We start from the raw sequence: 21,152 nt of genomic DNA, 5'->3' as shown, positions 1-21,152 counted from the left end.
CAGAGATGGGATTCGAACCCAGGCCGCGTGGCCCGGGCACCTGAGGTCCGAGCTGGCCCACTGTATCCCCTCTTGGCCAACACCCCACCCTGCTGCCTCTGGCCACCCCGTGTCTGTCGGAAGCCCTCTGGGCCGCCCCAGCACACGGGTCCACTGTTGTGTATGAAAACCAAAATGTATGAAAACCACAATGTATGAAAAACAAAATCTGCCCCGAACCCGGAAAACGTCTCTACAGAGGTAAATAAGAAGGAAAGCACATTTAGTATTGAATAAGTGTCAAACCAGTGACGTGCATCATGGGCAATTCCGCTCAGAGGTTTGCAAAGACAGAAAGGAATCTCGCCCCTTTATGAGCCAAGCAGACACAGTCCATTGCACACGTGCCCTCAAGATAAACACTACTCAGGTCTCAAATCAGAGGACCAGACAGCACCGTCTTTAACGCACAAGTCCCCCTAAATCCACCTGGCTGTGGGGGTGACCCTCTGTGTTCCCTAATTTGCTTTATTCAAAGGAGAAGGAAACGTTTCTCATCTTTATGGCAGGCTGGTTTTGCAGTGTGGAGCCAGGCATCCACTGCAGTTAGGCCCCTCGCCTCCCACAGGATCTGGGAGACAGGATTCTATTATCCTTGGATGTTTACATTCCAAAGCGATGGTCCCAGGGTCTTCAGAAAGACAACCCTGGGTCAGAAAGCTGCCAAAAAGCTTATTTAGCTTTCAAAAAGATTTACACATATTTCAAAGAGCCGAACAAAGCATATGCAAGTTTTCCTTAATGTCTATTTCTTTTTGTGAGAGCCCAAGACAGAGGGGCAGAGAGAGGGGGAGACACGGAATCCGAAGCGGGCTCCAGGCTCCGAGCCGTCAGCACAGAGCCCAACACAGGACTCGAACTCACGAACCCTGAGACCATGACCTGAGCCGAAGCCGGCCGCTTAACAGACAGAGCCACCCGGGCGCCCCAAGCCTGGCATTTCCAGCTTGCACTTGCCCTTGCACTGCTCTGCATCAGGCTGAGCACACTGGCTGCTCTTCCTCCCAGAGGCCCCAGAGTGCTCCCTCCTCAGGGTAAATCGGACCAGGCCCTCCCTGCCTCTAAACACCCCTGGGACACCCCGCTGCCCACAGAGAGATGCCTGAGTCTTTGTCCTGGAGCTCGAGGCCTGCACTGATATGGCCCCGGCTCACCTTCTGTCCTCTGCCCTCATTTCCCCTCCAAGTGCCCACGGGGCTGGCCACTCCCTTCGCCTGTCCTGCCGATGCTGCGGGGCTTTGACCCCAAGGCTGCCTCCGCCTGCTGGAAGCCTGTGCTCGGGTCCGCCAGCTGGGGTCCTCCATTCCTGAGTCCACTGACCCGAGTCCTGAGTGGGCTCCCTCCCACAGGACATGCTTCTTCACTTCAGGGCCTTGGTGCACTCCTTACCTCTCCAGTTTTGGATTTGGACCCGGTCTTGAATCCTGACTCCAGCACCTCCCATGTGTGAGGCCTGGATGAGCTCCTCTACCTTCCGGAGCCTCTGTCTCATCATCCACAAAATGGGCACGATGATGCCCACCTCCTAGGGTTACCGGGATGGTTGGGCCGGCTAGGGTGACGTGACCCAGAGCGCGGGCGATACCTGGAGCAGCACTAGCCCCCCATCCCCTCTGCCTGGCGAGCTCTAGGTCCCTGATTAACGTTTGCTGTCCTCAGAGAGGAGGCATAGAACTTGATTCACCACCGAGAATTTATATTTCTGACGGTCCTGCCCGGAAATCTCGTTTTATCTCTCTGTGCGCAGCATTAAGCGTTCAATTCCAGGTGACTTTTCCGCAACTTTGTCTTGCTTTGGGTGAGTTCTGGCATGCCAGCTTGTAAAACGAGAGGCGTTCATTCATATTGTATGATGTGTGTGCCAGTGAAACCCAAGGCCTCAGAAATACTCATAAATCATTCACCTGTTCTTGCCCTCCTCAGAGGGTGTTGTCCCACACAATCTGAAGGCACCTCGGCCTCCTGGAAATCTCCAGAAAGTCAGAGTCGCAGATCCACTTCATGGCATGAAGTCTTGACCCGTGAACTTTGCACGCGATGGAGCCCGCAGCCAGAGGGCGGACTGAGAAAAGCTTCAGCTACGTTGTCAGAGCCCCCGGCAGCGATGGGTTTGATGTGATGAACGTTGACGTGAAGATCGACACGTGCTGGGTATTCCAGGACGTAGAGGACGGTGGTGAGGGGCCCGGCTGTCTTCCGGCAGCGACAGCGGGAAGCCCAGACACGGATGCGGGCGTGCTCAGGAAGCAGCTGGAATCCTCAGAGCAGAAACTACTGGCAGCTGTGGACAAGCACGTGATGTCGGAGTCCAGGCTCAGAAGCAGGTAAATTCGGCGTTTGCACCTCTTGCTTGTGTACTTAAGGAATCCGAGCCCCGTAACCGTGTTAGATCGGTGTGTCGAATCGTTTCTGTGGCCGGGGGCGCGGCCGGCCTATGTTACGCAGCCTGCCTGCCGCCTCTGCGACCCGCACTGGTCCCCGCTCCCTCCCGTCCTCTGCTCCGCGTCTCGGGCTGAGCCCGCAGTCTCCCGGGCTCCCAGCTCAGGCTTCCAAGTGGGTCCGGCCAACGGGAGCCACCGCGGGGAGCCACCCTCTCCGGGTGACATCTTGGGCCAGCCGTGCCTCAGCCATGCCCGGGGTTCCTCTGCGGTCCTCCCCTGCCTGTGGCCCAGCGTCCCTGCTTCTTCCTCATGTGTCCCTCGGGGGACGCAGGGGCTGCAGTGGCTCCTGCCGGTTGCTTATCTCTCCGTTGTCTGGCGCGTCTGGCCTTTTAGCTCTTCCGTCACCTTCGCAGCAGACTCCCTGCACTTGTCCCTCGCTGCTGACCTCCGGGGGTGGGCTCTGTTCCCCTGATGGAGCCAACGTGGTCTGGAGGTTGGGCATGCGAGCCCGGCTCCTTCTCAAGGCCCGTGCTCTTTCCTGACCAGTTTCTGACACCGAGGCCCGCAGAGTGAGGCGGGGTCCTGCGTGCATATCAGGGGAGACACCTGGAAACGCAGGACAGCAGTGGCTGGGCTCCACTCTGACAGGTTCACCGAGATCCCAGCGGCCAAGTGTGTTGAATTTGTCTGGGACGTCACCATTTTCTTGTCTTTTCCTTCCTTTTAATAAAGGCAAGTTGTTCAATGTGTATTTACACGTGATTTCCTTTTTGTTTCCTCTCTGTAAAGCTTTTTACGTGGAGAAACTCACGTCTCAGAAAGATTGGCTTGGTACTCTATGTGATTGTCCACTCATTCATTCATTCATTCATTCGCTCACCCATGATTCTACCGCCTGCACTCGCCCACCCAAGAGTCATGTGCTAAGTTATAGTAGTTTGCTCAGGCTGCTCTGAGAAAGTACCACAGACTGGGGGGCTTAACAGAGTCTGGGAGTCCAAGTTCAAGGTACAGGCAGGTTTGGTTCCTTCTGAGGACTCTCCCTGTGTCCTCACATGGTCATTCCTCTCGTGTCTGTGTCCTAATCCCCTAGTCTTATGAGGACACCAGTCAGACTGGATCAGGGCCCAGCCATACGACCTCATTTTAACTCAGTTACCTCTGTAAAAACGCTGTCTCCAAATACGGTCACTGTCAGAGGTCCTCAAATTCAACATACGAATTTGAGGGGGACGCAGATCAGCCCATAATATAAGCCCTGGGGGTTGAGACCCAGGGAAGGTAGGGCCCCGGCCCTGGAGAGAGTGTAACCCACACACGGTGTGGATTCAGATCTTTCTCCAGAAAGATGGGCAGTGAAAGCCAGAAAGTCACTGAGCCTGTGGAAAACGGTGGGAAAACGTCTGCCAAAGGAGATCCCTCCATGCAAGGGAGAGACAAGGAGCCCTGGGGGCACCATGAGCGATGCAGAGGAGGGGGTCTCTGCGGCTGGGGCCTGGGGTGAGGCCATCCTGGAGGAGGCATCCTGGACCTGCCTGTGTGTAATGCAGGACACGTCCTCTGTTCTCCGAAGGTGGGCCGCACCATCCTGCAGGTGCGGGGGACCAGAGGCTGGGGAGGATGAACCACCTTATCCAGGGTCACTGAGAGCTGCAGCCGGGGGTCGACCGCACCGTGGGTTTCATCTTGCTAGGGTACGGTTAAGGTTGGTCTTTGGACTTCACTTGGAGGACAGAGCTAAAATTAAACAGCATTTATTATAAAAATAATGAAGCGTTGTTAGAAATTTGAGGAAGAAGAGCTCCTCCTATCTTTATTACCACATCAGTGTTGCCTGTTCATTTCCAACCAAACTGCAACAAAAGTAACAGAAGCTAGCCACTGAGTGCTTACTCTGTTCCAGGCACTGTTAAATCGCCTCTATTTAATCCTTACCACAATACCCAAAATGAGGTGATAACGTTATCCTCCATTTATAGATGGGGAAAGGAAGGCGTGGGGTAGTTAAGTGACTTCTCCACAGTCACTCCCATCCAGCCACGTGGTGGTGGGGGGTGGGACTGGGACTTGAACCCCAGTGGCCCCGCCCAGGGTGGTAATAGCAGCGGGGGGGGGGGGGGGGGCGCAATTTCTCGTGGTGCCCCTGGTTTCATAGCCAGCAGTCTGCAGCTCTGCCTAGTGATATTTGCGTAACTGGTCGCAGGGAAAAATGGCACCTCATTGTCTATTTCGTATTCGTGGGCGTGTTTGTTTCCAAGGGCTGCTGAAACAAATTTCTACAAACCTGGTGGCTTAAGGCAACACACAGGGATGGTCTGACAGTTCTGGAGGCTGAAACCCTACAGCGACAACCCCCGGGGCCAACGTCAAGGCGTGGGGAGAGCCGTGGGGGAATCTGCTCCCTCCTCGCTTCCAGCATCCACAGCTGCATTCCTTGGCCCCCGGCACCTCCCCCCACCCACAGAGTCAGCAGATCAGCGGCTAGCTTCAGGGGTCACCTGGGAATCTCCCTCCGCTTCCCTACTGCAAGGACAGACACCTGTGACGGCAGGAAGGGCCCACCCAGATGGTGTCCAGGCCTTTCACGTCATCACAGCTACAGTCTCTTGCATTTCAAGCTATGTTCATGGGTGCCGGGGATTAGAGCCCGGATATATTGCGGGGCCAATATTCAGCCTGCCATGGTGAGATTAGTCATTTTCTGCTGCAAGTATGGGGATAATTACCAGAGTTAAATATTGTCTCATTTTTAGTGTTCTGGGTCGATCTCAAAAAATGGAAAGAGAGGCTTTTCTGATCCCTTTCAGATATCACATTTAAAACACATTTTTTAATGTTTTATTTATTTTTGAGAGAGAGAGAGAGGGAGAGGGAGGGAGGGGCAGAAAGATAGAGGGGGACACAGAATCGGAAGCAGGCTCCAGGCTCCGAGCTCTCAGCACAAAGCCGGACACGGGGCTCAAACTCACAAACCGTGAGATCGTGACCTGAGCCGAAGTTGGAGGCTTAACCGACTGAGCCACCCGGGCGCCCCCATATCACTACATTTTATAAGCAATCGAGTGCTCGGCCTGACTCTAACTGATTAACCTGGGGCCATTCCTGGGGTTCGGTTTGGAAGGAACCTGATTACAATCCATACAAGGGGCACACCCTCTTCTGTCGCTTACAAGAGCCTTCCCCAGGGCCTCAGGGCAGGAGAGGGGGCTCTTGTCCTTATTAGGAATAATAATGCATCATTTCATTTCTTCACAATAACCCTTCCGAGCCAGGCACAAGTGCCTCTATCTTACAGATGCAGAGACTGTGGGTCACGGTGGGGAACAATCCCAGGTGAGGCCCCGTGGCTGGTCAGCGGCCGGGTCAGGGAGCAAAGCGGGGTCCTCTCCCCAGGGGCACAGAGTCTGTCCTAGCGGAGCAGGCCGCCCTGTGTGGCGTGGGCCGAGGAGTGAAGGTTGCAGTGGGCTGTGGGCTGTCAACGCACTTCCCACATGTTGCCTGGATTTCTGTCACAGAGGGGAGAGTGGCACATTAAGGGGACTTGGAAGCCAGGCACGAACAGGAGATGGGCAGTCTTTGTGGTTCCTGGGGTCCCAGCGGGACCAGCCTGTCCCCTTGGGTTTCTCTCCATTCTCCTGTGCACCTCCTCCAGACGGAGCTGCAGTCGGGGCTCACACCTGGCCTGCGATACAAGTTCCACATTTCCCCAGGATGATAAGAAAAGGCTTCCTGTGGCTGAGCCGTCCCTAATTATTAGGCTGTTTCCACCTTCTCTCTGTTGTAAGTAATACAGGATGAATGATTTCAATTGCAGGGAAAACTTTTTCTGAATTTCATTCATTTCCTCGGAAGAGATTTGAAAGGTTATAGCTCACGTGGGGGTCAACAGAGCGCAGGGTTAAAAAAGCATGAGTTCAGGAGTCAGACAGACTGGGCTCTAGGATGGTGTGTGACCTCGGGCAAGTTGCCCGGCCTCTCTGATCCTCCCCCTTTTCTTGAGGGTGAAGTAGGGGTAAGGGAACCTACCTGCAGGCTGCTAACGTAGGATGGGTTGACACGACACAAAGCTCTTAGGCCACATGGCACAGCCCTTCTTTGTTGGTGTCGACTGAACTTGGGATTACGGGCTCAGGGATGAGAATGCGTTGAAGACTCTCGATGCATGGTGCCGTATTGTTCGACAGATATCTTGGAAGCGTTCCAAATCATCTTAAATATGTGTGAATGTTTCGCACAGTGTGATATTGTCAGAATATCAAACTGGCCCAATGACCAAAAAAAAAAAAAAAAAAAAACCCATAAAACCCCCACAAAGGTTGGCCCCAGAGTCTGTGAAGCTCTCCGGCCACACTTGCACCCTGAGTAAGCATCTTCCCGCTTCAATGCCGCAGAATCCAGGAGCTAGAGCTGTCGGAGAGACAGCTCCTCCAGAGTGTGGACCAGCTGAACGCCCGCGTGTTGCAGGAAAGGAGCGACGCTGCCCGGGCCCAGGAGAAGCTCCAAGCCCTGCGGGATGAGCTTGCCAGCCAGGTACCCTCTCCTCCCTCTTGTTTCCGCTACTGGTTTCTCCATCCAGCAGGGTGACCCCGTGTGCTTGGATTGCAACGGTGCAGGCGGGAGCTGCAGGGCCTGGGGCAGGGTCACGTGGTCTCTCTGGGCCTCAGCGGGCCCCATCTGTAAAGCGGGATCGCCATCCTGCCCTGCCAGCCTCACAGAGGTCCTGGCTGGGATCTGCGGGGGGCAGGGGGCTGGCGAAAGCACTGGGTGATGTGCAGGGGCCGTGCACACACCGGGAGCTTTGGCCTCAAGTTCGTTTCTGTGGCCCTTGTAACTGACTTCGGGGAAGCCAGCTCTGGCCTGGGGACAAGCGGGTGATGACTGATGCAGGGTCCCTAGCCTCAGGAGCTGGCACGCAGGTGGGGACGCAGATAGGAAACAGGTAACGCCCAAACCGGGCGCCAGGGGCCAGGAAGAGGGTGCAGGCACGGTGTGGGTGCATGGGGTGGGGGGCGAGAGGAAGCTACAGGAAGCCATCTGACCTGGCCCTTGTGGGAAGGGCACGTGGAGCGTGGGGAACAGCCTGTGCGCAGGCACAGAAGTGCAGAGTACGTACCGGGGCCGGAGCAGAGGGCGTGGGCACGGGAGAGGGTGCTGGTGAGACAGGAGAGTTCCAGAAGGGCCAGGGTGTGAACCAAATATTGACTGCAGTGAGGAGCAGGCTTTAGGAAACTTTAGCAGGAGAGGCTCGGGACGGGGTTTGGGGGAAATTATTCTAGATGCGTGGGAGACAGAGATGATGGAGGCAGAGAGGTTGGTGCATGGGACAAACAGTCGGTGGTTAAGGGGGTGGGCTCCAGAGGCAGGCAGCTGGTGCCAAGCCCTGGCTCTGCCACTCACTGGCTGCGATTTCTGGGCCTCAGTTTCCTCATCTGTGAAATGGGAATGATTATAGGACCAACCCTCTTGGACTGTCGTGTGGGTTAAGAGAGTCGGCACGCGTTAAACACTGACAACAGTCACAGTAAATAACAGCGGCTCCTTTCATGAATATTAATTAGCCTTTCTTGAAATATTCCGGGGGCGATGATGAAGGCTGGAGGGCAGGGCACGTGAGGAAATACTGCAGAGGCAGAAATGAAGGCCTTCCAGGACAGCCACAGGGGGCTCTCAAAGAGGCTGTTTCCGCTGATTGCCGCTTACGGCCCAGCAGCGTGGTGGGAAACCAGTTCCCAAAACGGGATCGACTAGAAAATAAGAAAGGGCGCGACGTGTGTAAGGAGGACGGCTGTTTCGTGAGACTTCTGTTTCAGTGGCACACGTGTGCATGGAAAGGGGCAAGCTGTAAAAGTGTGGGGAGCCGTCACAAAAGTGTGCAAAACCCCGATGTCGGCCTTCACTGAGACAGACGTGGAGCACAGAAAGATAAGGGGTGCAGTTGAGCTGAAATTCGCCTTCGAAATGCCAGGGAGACATACAAGGGGCAGTTTTTGCTTTGCCCTCTACGTTGAACTTGGGTGCAGAAAGTACAGTGGATTGCCCGTCTCAGCTCCTAGCACGCCGTTGCTCACGTGAAAGGTAGTGCGTTGTGTGGGTTCCCAGCAGGAAGGATGCCACCTCTTCGTGGAAAATACTTCAATAAATATGCTTGGGGCCGTGCCCGATATACATGTAGGTTTTCCAAGACGAGTCAGCCACAGCCCTGCAGTCACGAGTCGTTCCCAGTGTGACGGGAGACAGGACGAGGGTGACAAGCAGGGACAGTGCTGTCAGGGGGCTTGGAGGCACCGCGGGACCAGCAGTTGTGTGGGACGCACGCCTTTTCTACACGCATCTCCTTATTACCGTCTCCTGTAACCCGTATGCTCCTGGGGAGACCGGTCAGGAGCCCCACTTCCAGATGAGGGGCACAAAGTCAGAGTGGTGCAGGTGCTCTGCTCAGGGACCCTCTGAGATCGCCTGCCCCAGCTACCACCCAGCCCAGCCCCCCTAACCCCGAACCTCTCCCCAGAGATGCCCACACTTCGGAGCAAGTTTTGTAGGGGTGCGTGCACGAGTTCTCTGTGCTCTTTATGCCCAATATGGGCCAAATGGCAGTTTTGTCCTGTTGCGTCAATGTTCCCAGGAAGCATTTGTGTGCAAAACCATCTCATTTCTGTAGTGACCTGTGGTCCTTCTGAAAGCCCATAAAGGCAGACCCATCTAGGGGATGACGCACCGCCGATTACGGGATAGTTGGGGACAGTCTTCCTCCCGGGGAATCGGACTCCAGGTTTCTCTGCCCCACGTCCCCCAAACCAAGCTGTCGAACAAAGCATGCCAAGCGGTCCCCAGGTTTCGTCTTCTGCACACGCTCAGTTCTGTCTTCCACCAGATCTCCCTGCCGACAGCAGGCACGGGTGGCTGAGAGAGAGCTTCACATAGAAGTAGTTTGACCCCTTGTGATCGATTCATTCTGGAAACTGGGCCAGGACTCCCGGGTGACTCCCGTGACCCAGTGGTTGGGTCACCCCAGTCCAGCTCACAGCTCAAGGGCCTGGAGGGAGGCTAGGTCTAAGAACAGAGAGAGCTGTGTTCTCCAGACCTTTCAGATACACGGAGGTTGGAATCCTGGCTTTGGAGACTGATGATGAAACAAGCCACTTATGAGCATCCCAAGGGGGGAGTAACCCTACCTAGTTCTTGGGGAGTATTCCCAATATGGCTGCTGTGGTTTGTCTCAGCAGCCAGAAGCCAGGGCTGGCTGACCTCTGCAGGGCCAGGCGTGAACCCTTGAGGGGTATGGAAATGGAGAGATGTGGGAGGTCCTGGGTACAAGTGGGGAAACCCAGGCGGGTCCAGGAGGCAGCTCTTTATAAAGTGGTGCCGAGGCATTCGGTACTGGAACCGCCAGTGCGGGCCTCCCTGTGCACACCAGCTGATGCCCACCCGGCCCAGTGCACAGTTTCCTTCCAAGCACCACCGGGGAGCTCACGGTGTGCGGGGCTGACTTCCTGACGCCCTCACTCCACCGCCAACTTGTAGGTTCTGGAGAAGGAGCGCGCGGCCAGGCGGCAGCGGTGGCGGCTGCGGCGGCTGCGGGAGCGGCTGCGGCGCAAGGACGAGGCGCTGGGGCGGCAGGCGGCGGCCCTGGAGCGCTGCCGAGGGACACAGCGGCGCCAGCTGGCCCTGGTGCGCGAGCAGGAGCGCGGCCTGCGGGAGCAGGTGCGGCGGCTGGAGCGGGACGTGCGGCGCCTCTGTCACGCGGCCGGCCTCCTGCTGGCGGAGCTGGACGCCCCGGCCGCGCGCGGCCCCCGCGCCCTCGGCCCGGCCGGCCCCGGTGGGGAGGCCGAGGAGCTGCGCGCCCTGCAGGCGCGGGCCGAGCGCGGCGAGCGCGAGCGGGACGAAGCGGCGCGCCGGTTGCGGGAGCAGCGCGCCACGGAATGCCGGCTCCGCGGGCAGCTGGAGGATCTTCGCTGCTGCATCTACGAGCTCAAGCTGTCGGAGATCAGCCTGCAGGGCCAGGTGGAGGACCTCGCCCAGCAAAACCGCAGCCTGCGAGAGGAGCTGGGGGCCCAAGCCCCCAGGGAGAGCGCGCGCAGCCCTGCCTCTGCCGGTCAGTGCAGCCCGGTAAGTGGCCGCAACCCAAGGCACCAGTGAGTTTTCTGATTTCTCTTTCTCCTACAGCCCCTTGCAAGTCACCAGCGCCTCCGTCCCCCAGTTTTCCTCTTCATCCACTCATCCAGCCTCACCAGCCCCATCCATCCATCCACTCACCCAAGCCATCCACTCACCCATCCACCCATCCATCCACCCATCCATCCATCCATCCATCCATCCATCCATCCACTCACCCAAGCCATCCACTCACCCATCCACCCATCCACCCATCCATCCATCCATCCATCCATCCATCCACCCATCCATCCACTCACCCAAGCCATCCACTCACCCATCCACCCATCCATCCACCCATCCATCCATCCATCCATCCATGCATCCATCCATCCATCCACTCACCCATCCACCCACCCATCCATCCACATCCATCCACCCATCCTTCCATCCATCCACTCACCCACCCATCCATCCACCCATCCATCCACCCACCATCCACCCACCCATCCATCCATCCATCCCACCCATCCATCCATCCATCCATCCATCCATCCATCCATCCACCCACCCAAGCCATCCACTCACCCATCCACCCATCCATCCACCCATCCACCCACCCATCCATCCACCCATCTATCCATCCATCCATCCATCCATCCATCCATCCATCCACCCACCCAAGCCATCCACTCACCCATCCACCCATCCATCCACCCATCCACCCACCCATCCATCCACCCATCTATCCATCCATCCATCCATCCATCCATCCATCCATCCACCCACCCAAGCCATCCACTCACCCATCCACCCATCCACCCATCCATCCATCCATCCATCCATCCATCCACTCACCCAAGCCATCCACTCACCCATCCACCCACCCATCCATCCACATCCATCCACCCATCCTTCCATCCACCCACCCACCCATCCATCCATCCATCCACCCACCCACCCACCCATCCACCCATCCACCCATCCATCCATCCATCCATCCATCCATCCACCCACCCATCCACCCACCCATCCATCCACCCATCCACCCACCCATCCATCCACCCATCCATCCATCCACCCACCCATCCATCCATCCTTCATTCCATCAGTCATCTGACCCACCCATCTGCATAGCCAGTCATGCACCTTCACCCGCCCGTTCTTCAGCACAGCCACCTCACTGCCCATCTGTCCACCTTCTCGTCCACCCATCCACCAGTTCACCCATGTGCCTGCACATCCATCCATCTGCTTGTCTACCCATGCTCCATCATCTCATTCACCCCACCATCTGGCTGTCCGCCTCTCCATCCAGCCACTCTACTGGGAGCCACCTACCCCTCATCCCTCATCATCTGTTCCCTCCTGTCCGTCCAGCTGTCCAGCTGTTAACAAGACCCGGCTGTGTGCCAGGCCCCGTGCCACATGAGTCCCTTGGGTGTGCGTGTTATGTAACTGCCACATGCCCGTAAGGTCTTCCTTCCGAAGATGATGACCCCCTCTCCCTCCTCCCACACAACTCCAAAGGTGGGGACGGTTCCCTGGTGGCGAGTGCCGTCCATGTTTCTTCACTTCTTCCTTAGACTGTGAGCTCCTTGAGGGCAGGGCCCAGGTCCGGGGGCTCTTTGGAGCCTCGGGCAAGCATCATCACCCAGGGGGTCCCCAGGACTATGCACACAGGGTTGGGTCCCTTTCTGGCTCTCTTAATGACTAGCTGTGTGACCTTGGGCGAACTTCTTACGATCTGCAAACAAGAGCAGATTGGACATTGATTCTTTCATTTGACTGACAGTAGAGTAAAAGCTCACGTTTAACCTATCCCTGCCCTGTGTTCTGCACCCTCCTGGGGGTTTTTCAAAGGCATTATTTTCATTCAGTGCTCAAGAAGGCTGTGAGGTGGGTACTAATGGTATCCCCACTCCACATAGGAGGATACTGAGGCTCAGAGAGGCAGTGCATCGATCTGTTGTCACACAGCTAGTGGGAAGCAGACCTGGAGCCCGATCCAGGTTTGATGGGAGCCCAGAGTGCTCTGTTCCTCCTGCACCAGCCTGCCTCCCTGGCAGGGAGAGTTAACTCAGCTCCTTACAAGAGCTCCGGATCCTGCCTCCCTCCAAATTACATCTAAGGAAAAATCAGTGAGCAACCTTACCGAAAGAAGATCACTCGTTAAACAAGCTAACACACACACACACACACACACACACACACACACACACACACACAGAATCCACTTTTTCTTTGGATAAGATAAATCTCTTTCAAATTAACTAGACCTTTAAATGTGCTACGTTTTCTCAGGGAATGAAGGGCAGCCTGCTTGGCTCATTTTAATAATGAGTTTCTCTGTGGTCATTTTTTCAAAAAGAAAATAGCAACCCTCTGCCCCCGTTTTCTCTCTTCTGTGTGGTCTATTCATTCTTCCTCTATTATATTCGCCAGATAAAAGGAAAGAAGTGTACATTTTTATATTGGCACCTTATTGTAATTCTGGAAAATAAATCGCGTCTGGATGGAAATTGTCATTTATTGGAGCTGCCACAAACACAGTGGTTGAGACAGCAGTTCTGGAACTTGACCTCCAAAGTCAGGGCGGTGGCAGGATTCATGGGCTTCTGAGGCCGTGAGGGACGGTCTGTTCGAGCCCCTCTCCTGGGCTGGTGGGTGCTGTCTTCCCTCTGTGCTTTGATGGCATATCTCCCCTCTCTGTCTCTGTGCCCAAACGTCCCCCTTTTTAAGAACACCAGTCACGCTAATGGACCTCATAGTAACTGGTTTCATCTGCAAAGACCTCCCTACCGCCATCTCCAAAATCAGGTCACATTCTGAGATACTGGAGATGAAGGCTTTAACTTGGGAATTTGGGGGACACAATTCAATCCATAACAAGTACCCCTCTGGACAAACAGTCGTGAAGACCCACGAGGTGGCAGGGACACGGGCTGCATGGCCAGCTTTGCCTGGGTGGATATTGACAATGGCATCTTTATGCCATGTGCGATTTTCCGTGCTCTTTAGCTGTCACTCGTCTAGTGCATCTGAGGAAGGAGGCACTATTTTGTCCTTATTTCACAGATGAGGAAGTGAGGGCACGGAGAGGCCATAACCTCATAGTAGGGTCACGGATGTGCTAAGTAGCGGGGCAGGAGCTGTGCCCCCACAGGCTCCTTGGACTTTTGAGTGCCATGCTCTGCCCTCCAGCACTTACTGGTCGGTGGCATAGTAGTCAGTACTAATGGGTGTCCCGTTGGTGCCTCTGCCTGGCTTGGGCCCTAGCTCAGGACAGGGGCTGGGAAAGTTCCTATGACAATTCCCTGCCTGCACAGGATGACAAGACCTCGTAGATGGAGGGGGTGGGGCTGAGGAAGGGGCCTGACGGTCAGTCTGTGGGTCGCTGCTGGGGACCCTGGCATTTAAAATAGGGGCTGGGGATGCCTGGGTGGCTCAGTCGGTTGAACTGATTCTTGGTTTTGGTTCAGGTCACGATCTCACGGTTTGTGGGTTCCAGCCCTGTGTCAGGCTCTGTGCTGGCAGCTTGGAGCCTGCTTGGGATTCTGTTTCCCTCTCTCTCTGCCCCTCCCTGCTCTCTCTCTCTCTCTCTCTCTCTCTCTTTCAAAAGAAGTAAATAAATATTTTTCAAAAAAGAATATGGGCCGGACCCAGAGCCACAGGGTGTGACAGTCTGCCGGGGTCTGTCTTATTCTCAGAGGGCAGTGCCAACCCCGACTTGGGGCATTTTGGGGTCAAAAATGGCCATCTGGAGAGGGTTCCTGGGGAGGCATAAAATGCCAGCCAGGTACCAGCTTTCAAGGGAGTATAGCTGAGGTTTAAAATTTCAGTGCTAGAACCTACTGATAACAAAACTGCCCAGCCACACGTTGACCTTCAGGGTCTCAGTGGAGAATTGTATCAAGTTCAGCGGCCCGTGGTGGCACTCCTACAGGATTGTAGGCAGAGTTCTGAGAACATGGCACGTGTGTGTGGTTTCCAGAAGCCAACAGTATGTTTCCAAAGGGGTTGGAGCCCGGGGGGGGGGGGTGGGGGGGTGGGGGGGGGGCTAAGAGCTATAGGCAGGTGTTCAGCACCTTTGTCTGCATAGGCATAGTAACCCCCAAGTAATCTCCTTTTATAAGCCTCCTGGCTCCTGTCACTCTGGGATCAAGTTCAACCTCCTACCCATGGCCTTCAAGGTGCCCACACTCTAGGCTGGGCTCCTTCTCCAGGCTTATTGCCCACTAGCCCCCCACCCCCACCCTGTCCTGGCCACACTGAACTCCTGCAGGCCCCTGAATGCTCCAGGCTCTTGCAGCCTGCAGCCTTCCCTGTGTCTAGAAGCTTCTGCAGCCTGCAGCCTTCCCTGCTTCTGGAAGCTCCTACCACCTGCTCTCCTCGGCTGCTCTAAAAACCCTTGCTACCCTCTCTCCATTCAGTGGGAATACCACTTCCTCCAAGAAGACTTTCCTGACCTCCAGCTCATTCGCTCCTCAGTGCCCCGGTAGTGCCATGACCCACTTCTGGAGGCCCTAATTCTCACTGTGCAGGGCCTGGCTGGTGTTTGCTCCTCGTCTGAGTCAGCCCTGAACCCCGGGCCCTGACCATGGCCGGGAGGTGCTTGGCAAGCTAGCGGTTCAGTGGGCAAGCGACCACGAAAAGAGATTTGCTCTGCTGCCCATGGAGAATGGAAAATCCCGGCCGGAGGGACGGCCTCACAACGGCAGTGCACTGGGAACCCCGGGTGTCGTCCAGCTCCGGGGAAGCACATGAGATAAAAAGTTACCCGTCATCGGGGAGCCACCCCCTCAACAGCCCGGTGGTTACCTGTGATGTGCCCTGGGCGTCCTGGGTCATGGTGAAGTGAACCGTCACGGGAAGGTGCTTTATTTGCTTCGTATTTACAAGCGCTTTTCCAAGCAGGATCTCATCAGCGCTGGGAGGTAGCCAGGCAGGAATCCCCCTGTCCTTGTACCCAGCCTCACAGTCCAGAGAAGGCACGCCACTGGCCTGGGATCACACACCGTCCAGTTTCCAGAACAAATGCCTTGGGGCCCAGGTCCCTGAAGGGACGGGCCACTGCAATGACAAACCGTGGCCTGGGGAGGAGTTTGGGGAGAGCGTTTCTGTTCAGGGCACGGGTGAGAGGAAAGTTAAAAGGACTGTGGTTTGCAAGACAAGAAGGGGCACCGGGGCTGGAAGGGTGACCCTGCTCTTTGAAATTTTATAGGGGAGACAGACACAGGGGCAGGTAGGGGAGACCTGGGCCATAGACTGCTACAGCAGGGGACAGCCCAGGGGCTGTGGTCTGGACTAGAGGGAGGGCTTGTGCAGGGAGATGAAAAGTTACACACTTAAAAATGTCATGCCAGAGCAGAGATCAAGCTCCTGGTGACCCCAGCATCAAGAATGTGGGAAGCTCCCAGAACGTCTCTGCCCCGGCAGTGTGGGTAGAGCGCCCCCTGGTGGCGTTTACAGGAATCGTTTCATTGTGCCGCAAGTTCAAATTCCAGGCAGCCCCCTCCCTGCTCTGGCTCTCACTTGTGCAGAAGTCTGTATTGCATACTTGGGACTCCAGTAGTCAGCAAGGGCTTTAAAGCGTGGGCTGGCAGGGTCAAAAAATAAAACACAGCAGAGCCACGGACATGCAAGTAACACAAAAGGAAAGACGAATGTGTAGTGGTCTTCCACAGAAAGATCAAGTCCATTAGTTACAGAATAAATACACATACACAAAAGCTCAAGGTCCCATTTTATTCTGAATATTGGTCAAATAGTAAAAGTGCCCCAGTGCGGTTTATAGTTGGTGAAAATCGGAAACAACCTAAACGTACAATTAGAAGGCCCTGACTTGGTAAGTGAAGGCATCCCTTCTGTCAGAGGTTATGAGGCAGCCGTAAAACACCACGTTATAGGAGAACTTGTGGGGAGATGATCCTTCCGTATCATCAAATGAGAAATGCATGCGGCAAAAATGGGCATTTTGTAGAAACGGACTTTTGGAAGAATTTAAGTGTCTCTGCATAGAAGAAAACCCAGGTGGATATATCCTGACACACTGATCGTGTTTGTGTCTGGATAGCTCTGTATTCCTCATTTTCCTCTTTTTTGCTTACCTTTCCCCATAATTGCATGTGAAAGCTGAAGCCACGTACAACTGGGGGCCGCTGCCCCCCCGAGCACCGAAAGGCAGGAAGGGTTGACAAGACTGAGCGGGGGTGGGGAGGCAGGGAAGGGCAGAGAAAGCCCGGACCCAGTTCAAGACCCGAGCTCTGGTTCTGTTCTCCCTCCGTGTGTGCTGTGTGACCTTGGACCGGCCACTGTCCCTCTCTGAGTAGTGGTTTGGTCACTTGTGAAATGAAGGGCGTGTAGCACCTTCTTCTAGGATGTCCCCCTGCCCCACCAAGTCGCCTCCCGGAGGCGGGGGGGGGGGGTCTGTGTGTTTTATCCGCAGCGGTGTCCCCAGCTCCAGAACAGGGTGTCACTTAGCTGAGGCTCAGCAAGTATTTGTTGAACCGAATTGAAGTCAACTTGGATATCGGAACGAAACCCAAACAGAAGCAAACAGAGCTGCGGTGCTGGCCTTCGACGCTGCCCTCCCAGCTCTCCCTCCTCCCTTCTTCCCTCCTCCTTGCCATCGCTCTCTTGCTCCCCTCCACGTGGAGCCTCTGTCTCCCTTTGTCCATCCTGCTCCCTCCTCTTCTTCTCACGACCTCCTCTCTCCTCCGTTTCCTCTTCTCCCCCTCTTTCTGGTGGTGATTTTGTGAAATCAAAACCCCACACGCGGAACACGAGGCCGGCGCCCAGGCCCCTCTGGCTTTGGGGGCTTTGGGCCGAGGCCCTGCTCTGTGGCAAAGCCCCCGGGCGATTCTAAGGTGCAGCCAGGGTTGAGGTGCCTGGTCTGTGAGGACGCTGGACGTGACATCACACAGACAGCCGGGAGGTCCCAAACCCAGAGAGTGAGCGGAAGATGCTTGAGGGAGGGAAGGGACTTGATTTGGGGGAGGGCCAGGGAAGCCCTCATTGAAGATCTGGCCTTTACGCGGAGCCCAGAGACGAGCAGGTTAGCCGGGCAGAGGGGTGGGAAGAGAGGCAGGCAGCAGACACTAGGGGTACAGGGCTCTGAGGCGGTGTTGGGGGGAGAAGGGTCCCTTTAAGGAGCAGAACGAGGGTGGGGGCAGTGGGGCCGGGCAGCGTTTCTTCTTTCTGCACAGCGGGAAGCGGGGGACATTGGAGACAGGAGAGCAACCTGATCTGGTTTCCATCTCACCAGGATGGCTCCGCTGCTGAGCGGGGTGTGCAGGGAGGGGCAGAGAGAGAGGTGCGGGCAACCCCCGTCCTTCCTAGGAAGACGTGTAGCCAGGCAGAAGGAACAGCATATGCAGATGTGCAGAGGCAGGCAAGAAGCTGGCTGGGGAGGGGCGGGGAGGCCACCGTGAGCAGAAACCAGGGTGAGGAGTATCAGCCCCCCTGCCCCCACCCCGACAGTGCGTTATGGCAGCCTTGAACTGATCCCAGCCTGGGGAGGGGGAGCCATGGGAGGCCTTGTAGGTGTGAGAGTGCAAGCTAGGGGGTCCCTGGCACTGTGAGTGGGATGTGGGGGGACAGGAGGCCTGGCTAGGTGTCGATGCAGGGCTCTGCTGAGAGCAGGTGAGCAGCCGGGGGACAGGGGACAGGGGGACGATGTTACCTGTTCTTCTCTGTTACCCCTGCACCTAGAATAGCACCGGACACATAGTGGGAGCCTAATAAGTGTTTGCTGAATAAGTGCTGCATACCTGTCTTTCTGCAAGTTCTGCCCATCCATCTATCAAACATTTATTAAGCACCTAATGTGTGCCAGGCCAAGGTAAGGGTGCCAACCACATGAGGGCAAGTGGAAGGCTTGAAGGACTCAAGGTCTAGTGGGGAAGCAGGGGCAGAAGCAAACAGCGCCCATTAGAACCTGGTTCCAAGTAGTGGGGGCTGTGGGAAGCCAGAGGGGGCCCGTCCCCAGCCCCTCATGGATGGTGGATCGGCGCTGGGCTGTGTCTGCACGATGCCCTGCAGGGCGGGTGCCTGCTCAGGGAAGCTCTGTCCGCACAGCTGGCTTGCCGTTTGGGAGAGGCCAAGGGGAGGGGTGTCCCCTGGAGACCCGTGGCTGCAGCATTTGGGACTTGTTGACGGTTGAAGGACAGGACTGCCTGGGGCCCCCGGGCAGGCACCTGCCTCTGCTGGGGGGACACAGAGGACCTTCGGGAAGGAGAGGGGACTGGGAGCCTGTGGTGCCACTCTAGGGAGCCCGGGGGCATCTTGGCCGGACAGACACTCCTCGGAGAACCGAGTGCCACACCTCGTTGTCTGCTGAACTGAGTCGTGCCAATAGGAGGGGGGTTGGCCTTCGGACCAAGAGCACTGGGGCCGGGGTCAGGCCTCGTGCCCTCTGCTCTCAGCCGGGGACCCGGCTCCCTCCCGAGTGGTTGGAGGAAGCATCCTCCCAGCTCCCTCCTTGTGTCTTCCTCAAGGACGCCCTGAGCCAGCTTCAGGACGAGCCACTGGCCCTGCCCGGGGAGGGCGCCCTGGATGCCTGCCGAAGCCGAGGCTTGCAGACCACCCTCTGCTCCCACGGCGCCCCTGGCCCGAGAAGTCCAGCAGGTGTGTGGGTGCTGTGGGTGCGTCGGGTGCCTGCGTGGACCTCCGCTGACGGGCTAGCTCACCTGGGACATGCTAGTGTGCCGGGGCGGGGGCGGGGTGGGGGGGTGACTGCCCCATTCTGCAGAGGGGAAGCTAAGGCTCAGAGAGGTAGTGTCGCTTGCTCGATGCCACACAGCTGGAGAAGGTGGGATCAGGGTGTGCGATGTCCAGACAAGGTCCTTGACGTGGGCTCACCTAGACATTGAGGCTCACTCCCTCCGCCCTCAGAAGGGTGCCAGCCTGGTGACACCTGTCCTAGCACGGGGCAGCCGGTGTCTCGGGAGGGGATGTCTTTGCAGAAGACCATGTAACGACTATTCTGTCCCCCACCCCCACCCCCCCTTGACAGCTCAGGGGTGAGACAGGTGTGAGGTCTGGGAGCTGCTAGGGCTCAGAGCCCCTTGTCCCTAACTTGTCCCTCATGGGAACCCATGTGTCTGGTCACAGTCTTGGGCCCGGCTTCCAGAGCCTCTGTTGCAAAAGCCGCTGCACTTGGGGAGCCCCAAAGCCACGATGTCCAACTAGCTGTCTGTGGTTTACGGACAGCCTTCCGAGGCCAAATGCAGTTTGTAGACGAGAGGGTTACTTACACCCAGTGGTGCTGGTGATGGGCCCCCTGACGCTCCCCCTCCCCCCCCCATTCTATTTCTGGGGAGCAGAGCTGGCAAGTCAAACAGGTCTGATTTGTCCGTGGAAGAAGGAGGAGGCGGGCCGTCTGGTGGTGAAGTCTAGCGTCAGCCCCTTTGTCTGCATGCCAGCCGCGCGGGGCTGGGGGTGGGGCGGGGGATCAGCACCCCGTGTGACCACGAGGGGGCGGGGTTGAGGCAGGTCTCACGGCAGGTATTCGTCGCCTGCGTGAGCTCTGTGGTCAGCACAGGTGGCTTCCAGACCCGACCTGCTGCTCATCGGCGACAGTCATTCCCCATCCGCGAGCCTCGGTTTCCTCGCCTGGCAGGTTGCGGCCATTGGCTGTCTCTGGGGCTCGGAGGACGTGAGTCCGTGAGAAGAGCCGGGCCCTCCCACGTGCAGGGGGGCTCAGTCACTGGCAACAGTTGTGAGAAAACCCCTAGGAGGGTCTCTTTAACTCTTGGGGTCCTCTTGCCTCCCAGGCCAGCCCTCTGAGGCGTGCTGCTCCTGGGACCGTGTCGGGGCCGGGCGAGGCCCCTGTGTTGTGGTGGCAGGCCTGGAGGCCACAGATGAGACCCTGGAAGACGTCCCAGGATCTGACCGTGGACGGGTGAGGTCGGAGGCTTTCTGCCAGCCCAGGGCTCCAGCCCTACTGCGCGTGGGCGGCGGGAGAAGGGGCTCAAGAAGGGCTTGGAAGAACGTTCTGGAACTAACTGAGAGGGAGATTCGAGGGGATGCACTGTAACAGCCTGAGACCTGGGTGGGGAGTGGGCAGGTCCCTAGCCCGGGGCCGCGGGTCAGTCAGGCTGCACGGAGCCAAGTTGCCCCTCCCAGGCCCCCCTCCCTCCTAGCAGCCCCTCCCCAGCCCAGCCTGTGAGCTGGCCCAGTCTCCTCCCTGGATACATGCACTGAATTAGCATGTCTTGCGGGCCGGCACTGGTCTTGGCCCAGGGCCCCTGCCCCGCCCTGTCCCCTAGATCTCCCACGATGACGGAAATGTCCGGTGCTCTCGGAATGTGGCCGGTGGCCGGTGGCCGGTGGCCTGTGGCTACCGTATTGGACACGCAGGGCTGAGGGGCGTTAGACGATGCCCACATAGATGTGCAGCGGGATGTGGGGAGGGGGGCACAGTAAAAGAGAACATGAACCGTGTGGGGAAACGGTCAGGGGCTTCTTGAGGAAGGAACGTCTGAGCAGAGATATGCATCGATTGGGAGTAAGCCACGAGGGGATCTGGGGAGGGATATTCTGGGCAGAGGGAAGAGCAGGTGCAAAGGCCCTGGGGTGGCACCAGGCTTGGTGTGCTAGGGAGGCCCGTGTGGCTGGGTGAGGAAGCACCAAGAGCAT

General features: G+C 57.0%; 1 protein-coding gene across 1 annotated transcript in view; it reads left to right on the top strand.

Annotated features, from left to right (window-relative positions):
• The window catches only part of CB1H4orf50 (chromosome B1 C4orf50 homolog), a 109,954-nt gene that overhangs the window by 1,434 nt on the left and 87,368 nt on the right, over nt 1-21,152 (top strand). The window contains exons 2-6 of the mRNA XM_053216182.1: nt 1,965-2,363; nt 6,812-6,950; nt 9,942-10,526; nt 19,010-19,139; nt 20,288-20,415. Coding sequence (XP_053072157.1) covers nt 2,077-2,363; nt 6,812-6,950; nt 9,942-10,526; nt 19,010-19,139; nt 20,288-20,415 — 1,269 coding nt within the window. The 5' untranslated portion in view covers nt 1,965-2,076. The remainder of the gene's footprint in view (nt 1-1,964; nt 2,364-6,811; nt 6,951-9,941; nt 10,527-19,009; nt 19,140-20,287; nt 20,416-21,152) is intronic.

Source organism: Acinonyx jubatus, chromosome B1, assembly GCF_027475565.1.
Source record: "Acinonyx jubatus isolate Ajub_Pintada_27869175 chromosome B1, VMU_Ajub_asm_v1.0, whole genome shotgun sequence".
Lineage (NCBI taxonomy): Eukaryota > Metazoa > Chordata > Mammalia > Carnivora > Felidae > Acinonyx > Acinonyx jubatus.
Note: the sequence above shows the minus strand (reverse complement) of the source record. Positions and strands in the feature narration are given on the sequence as shown.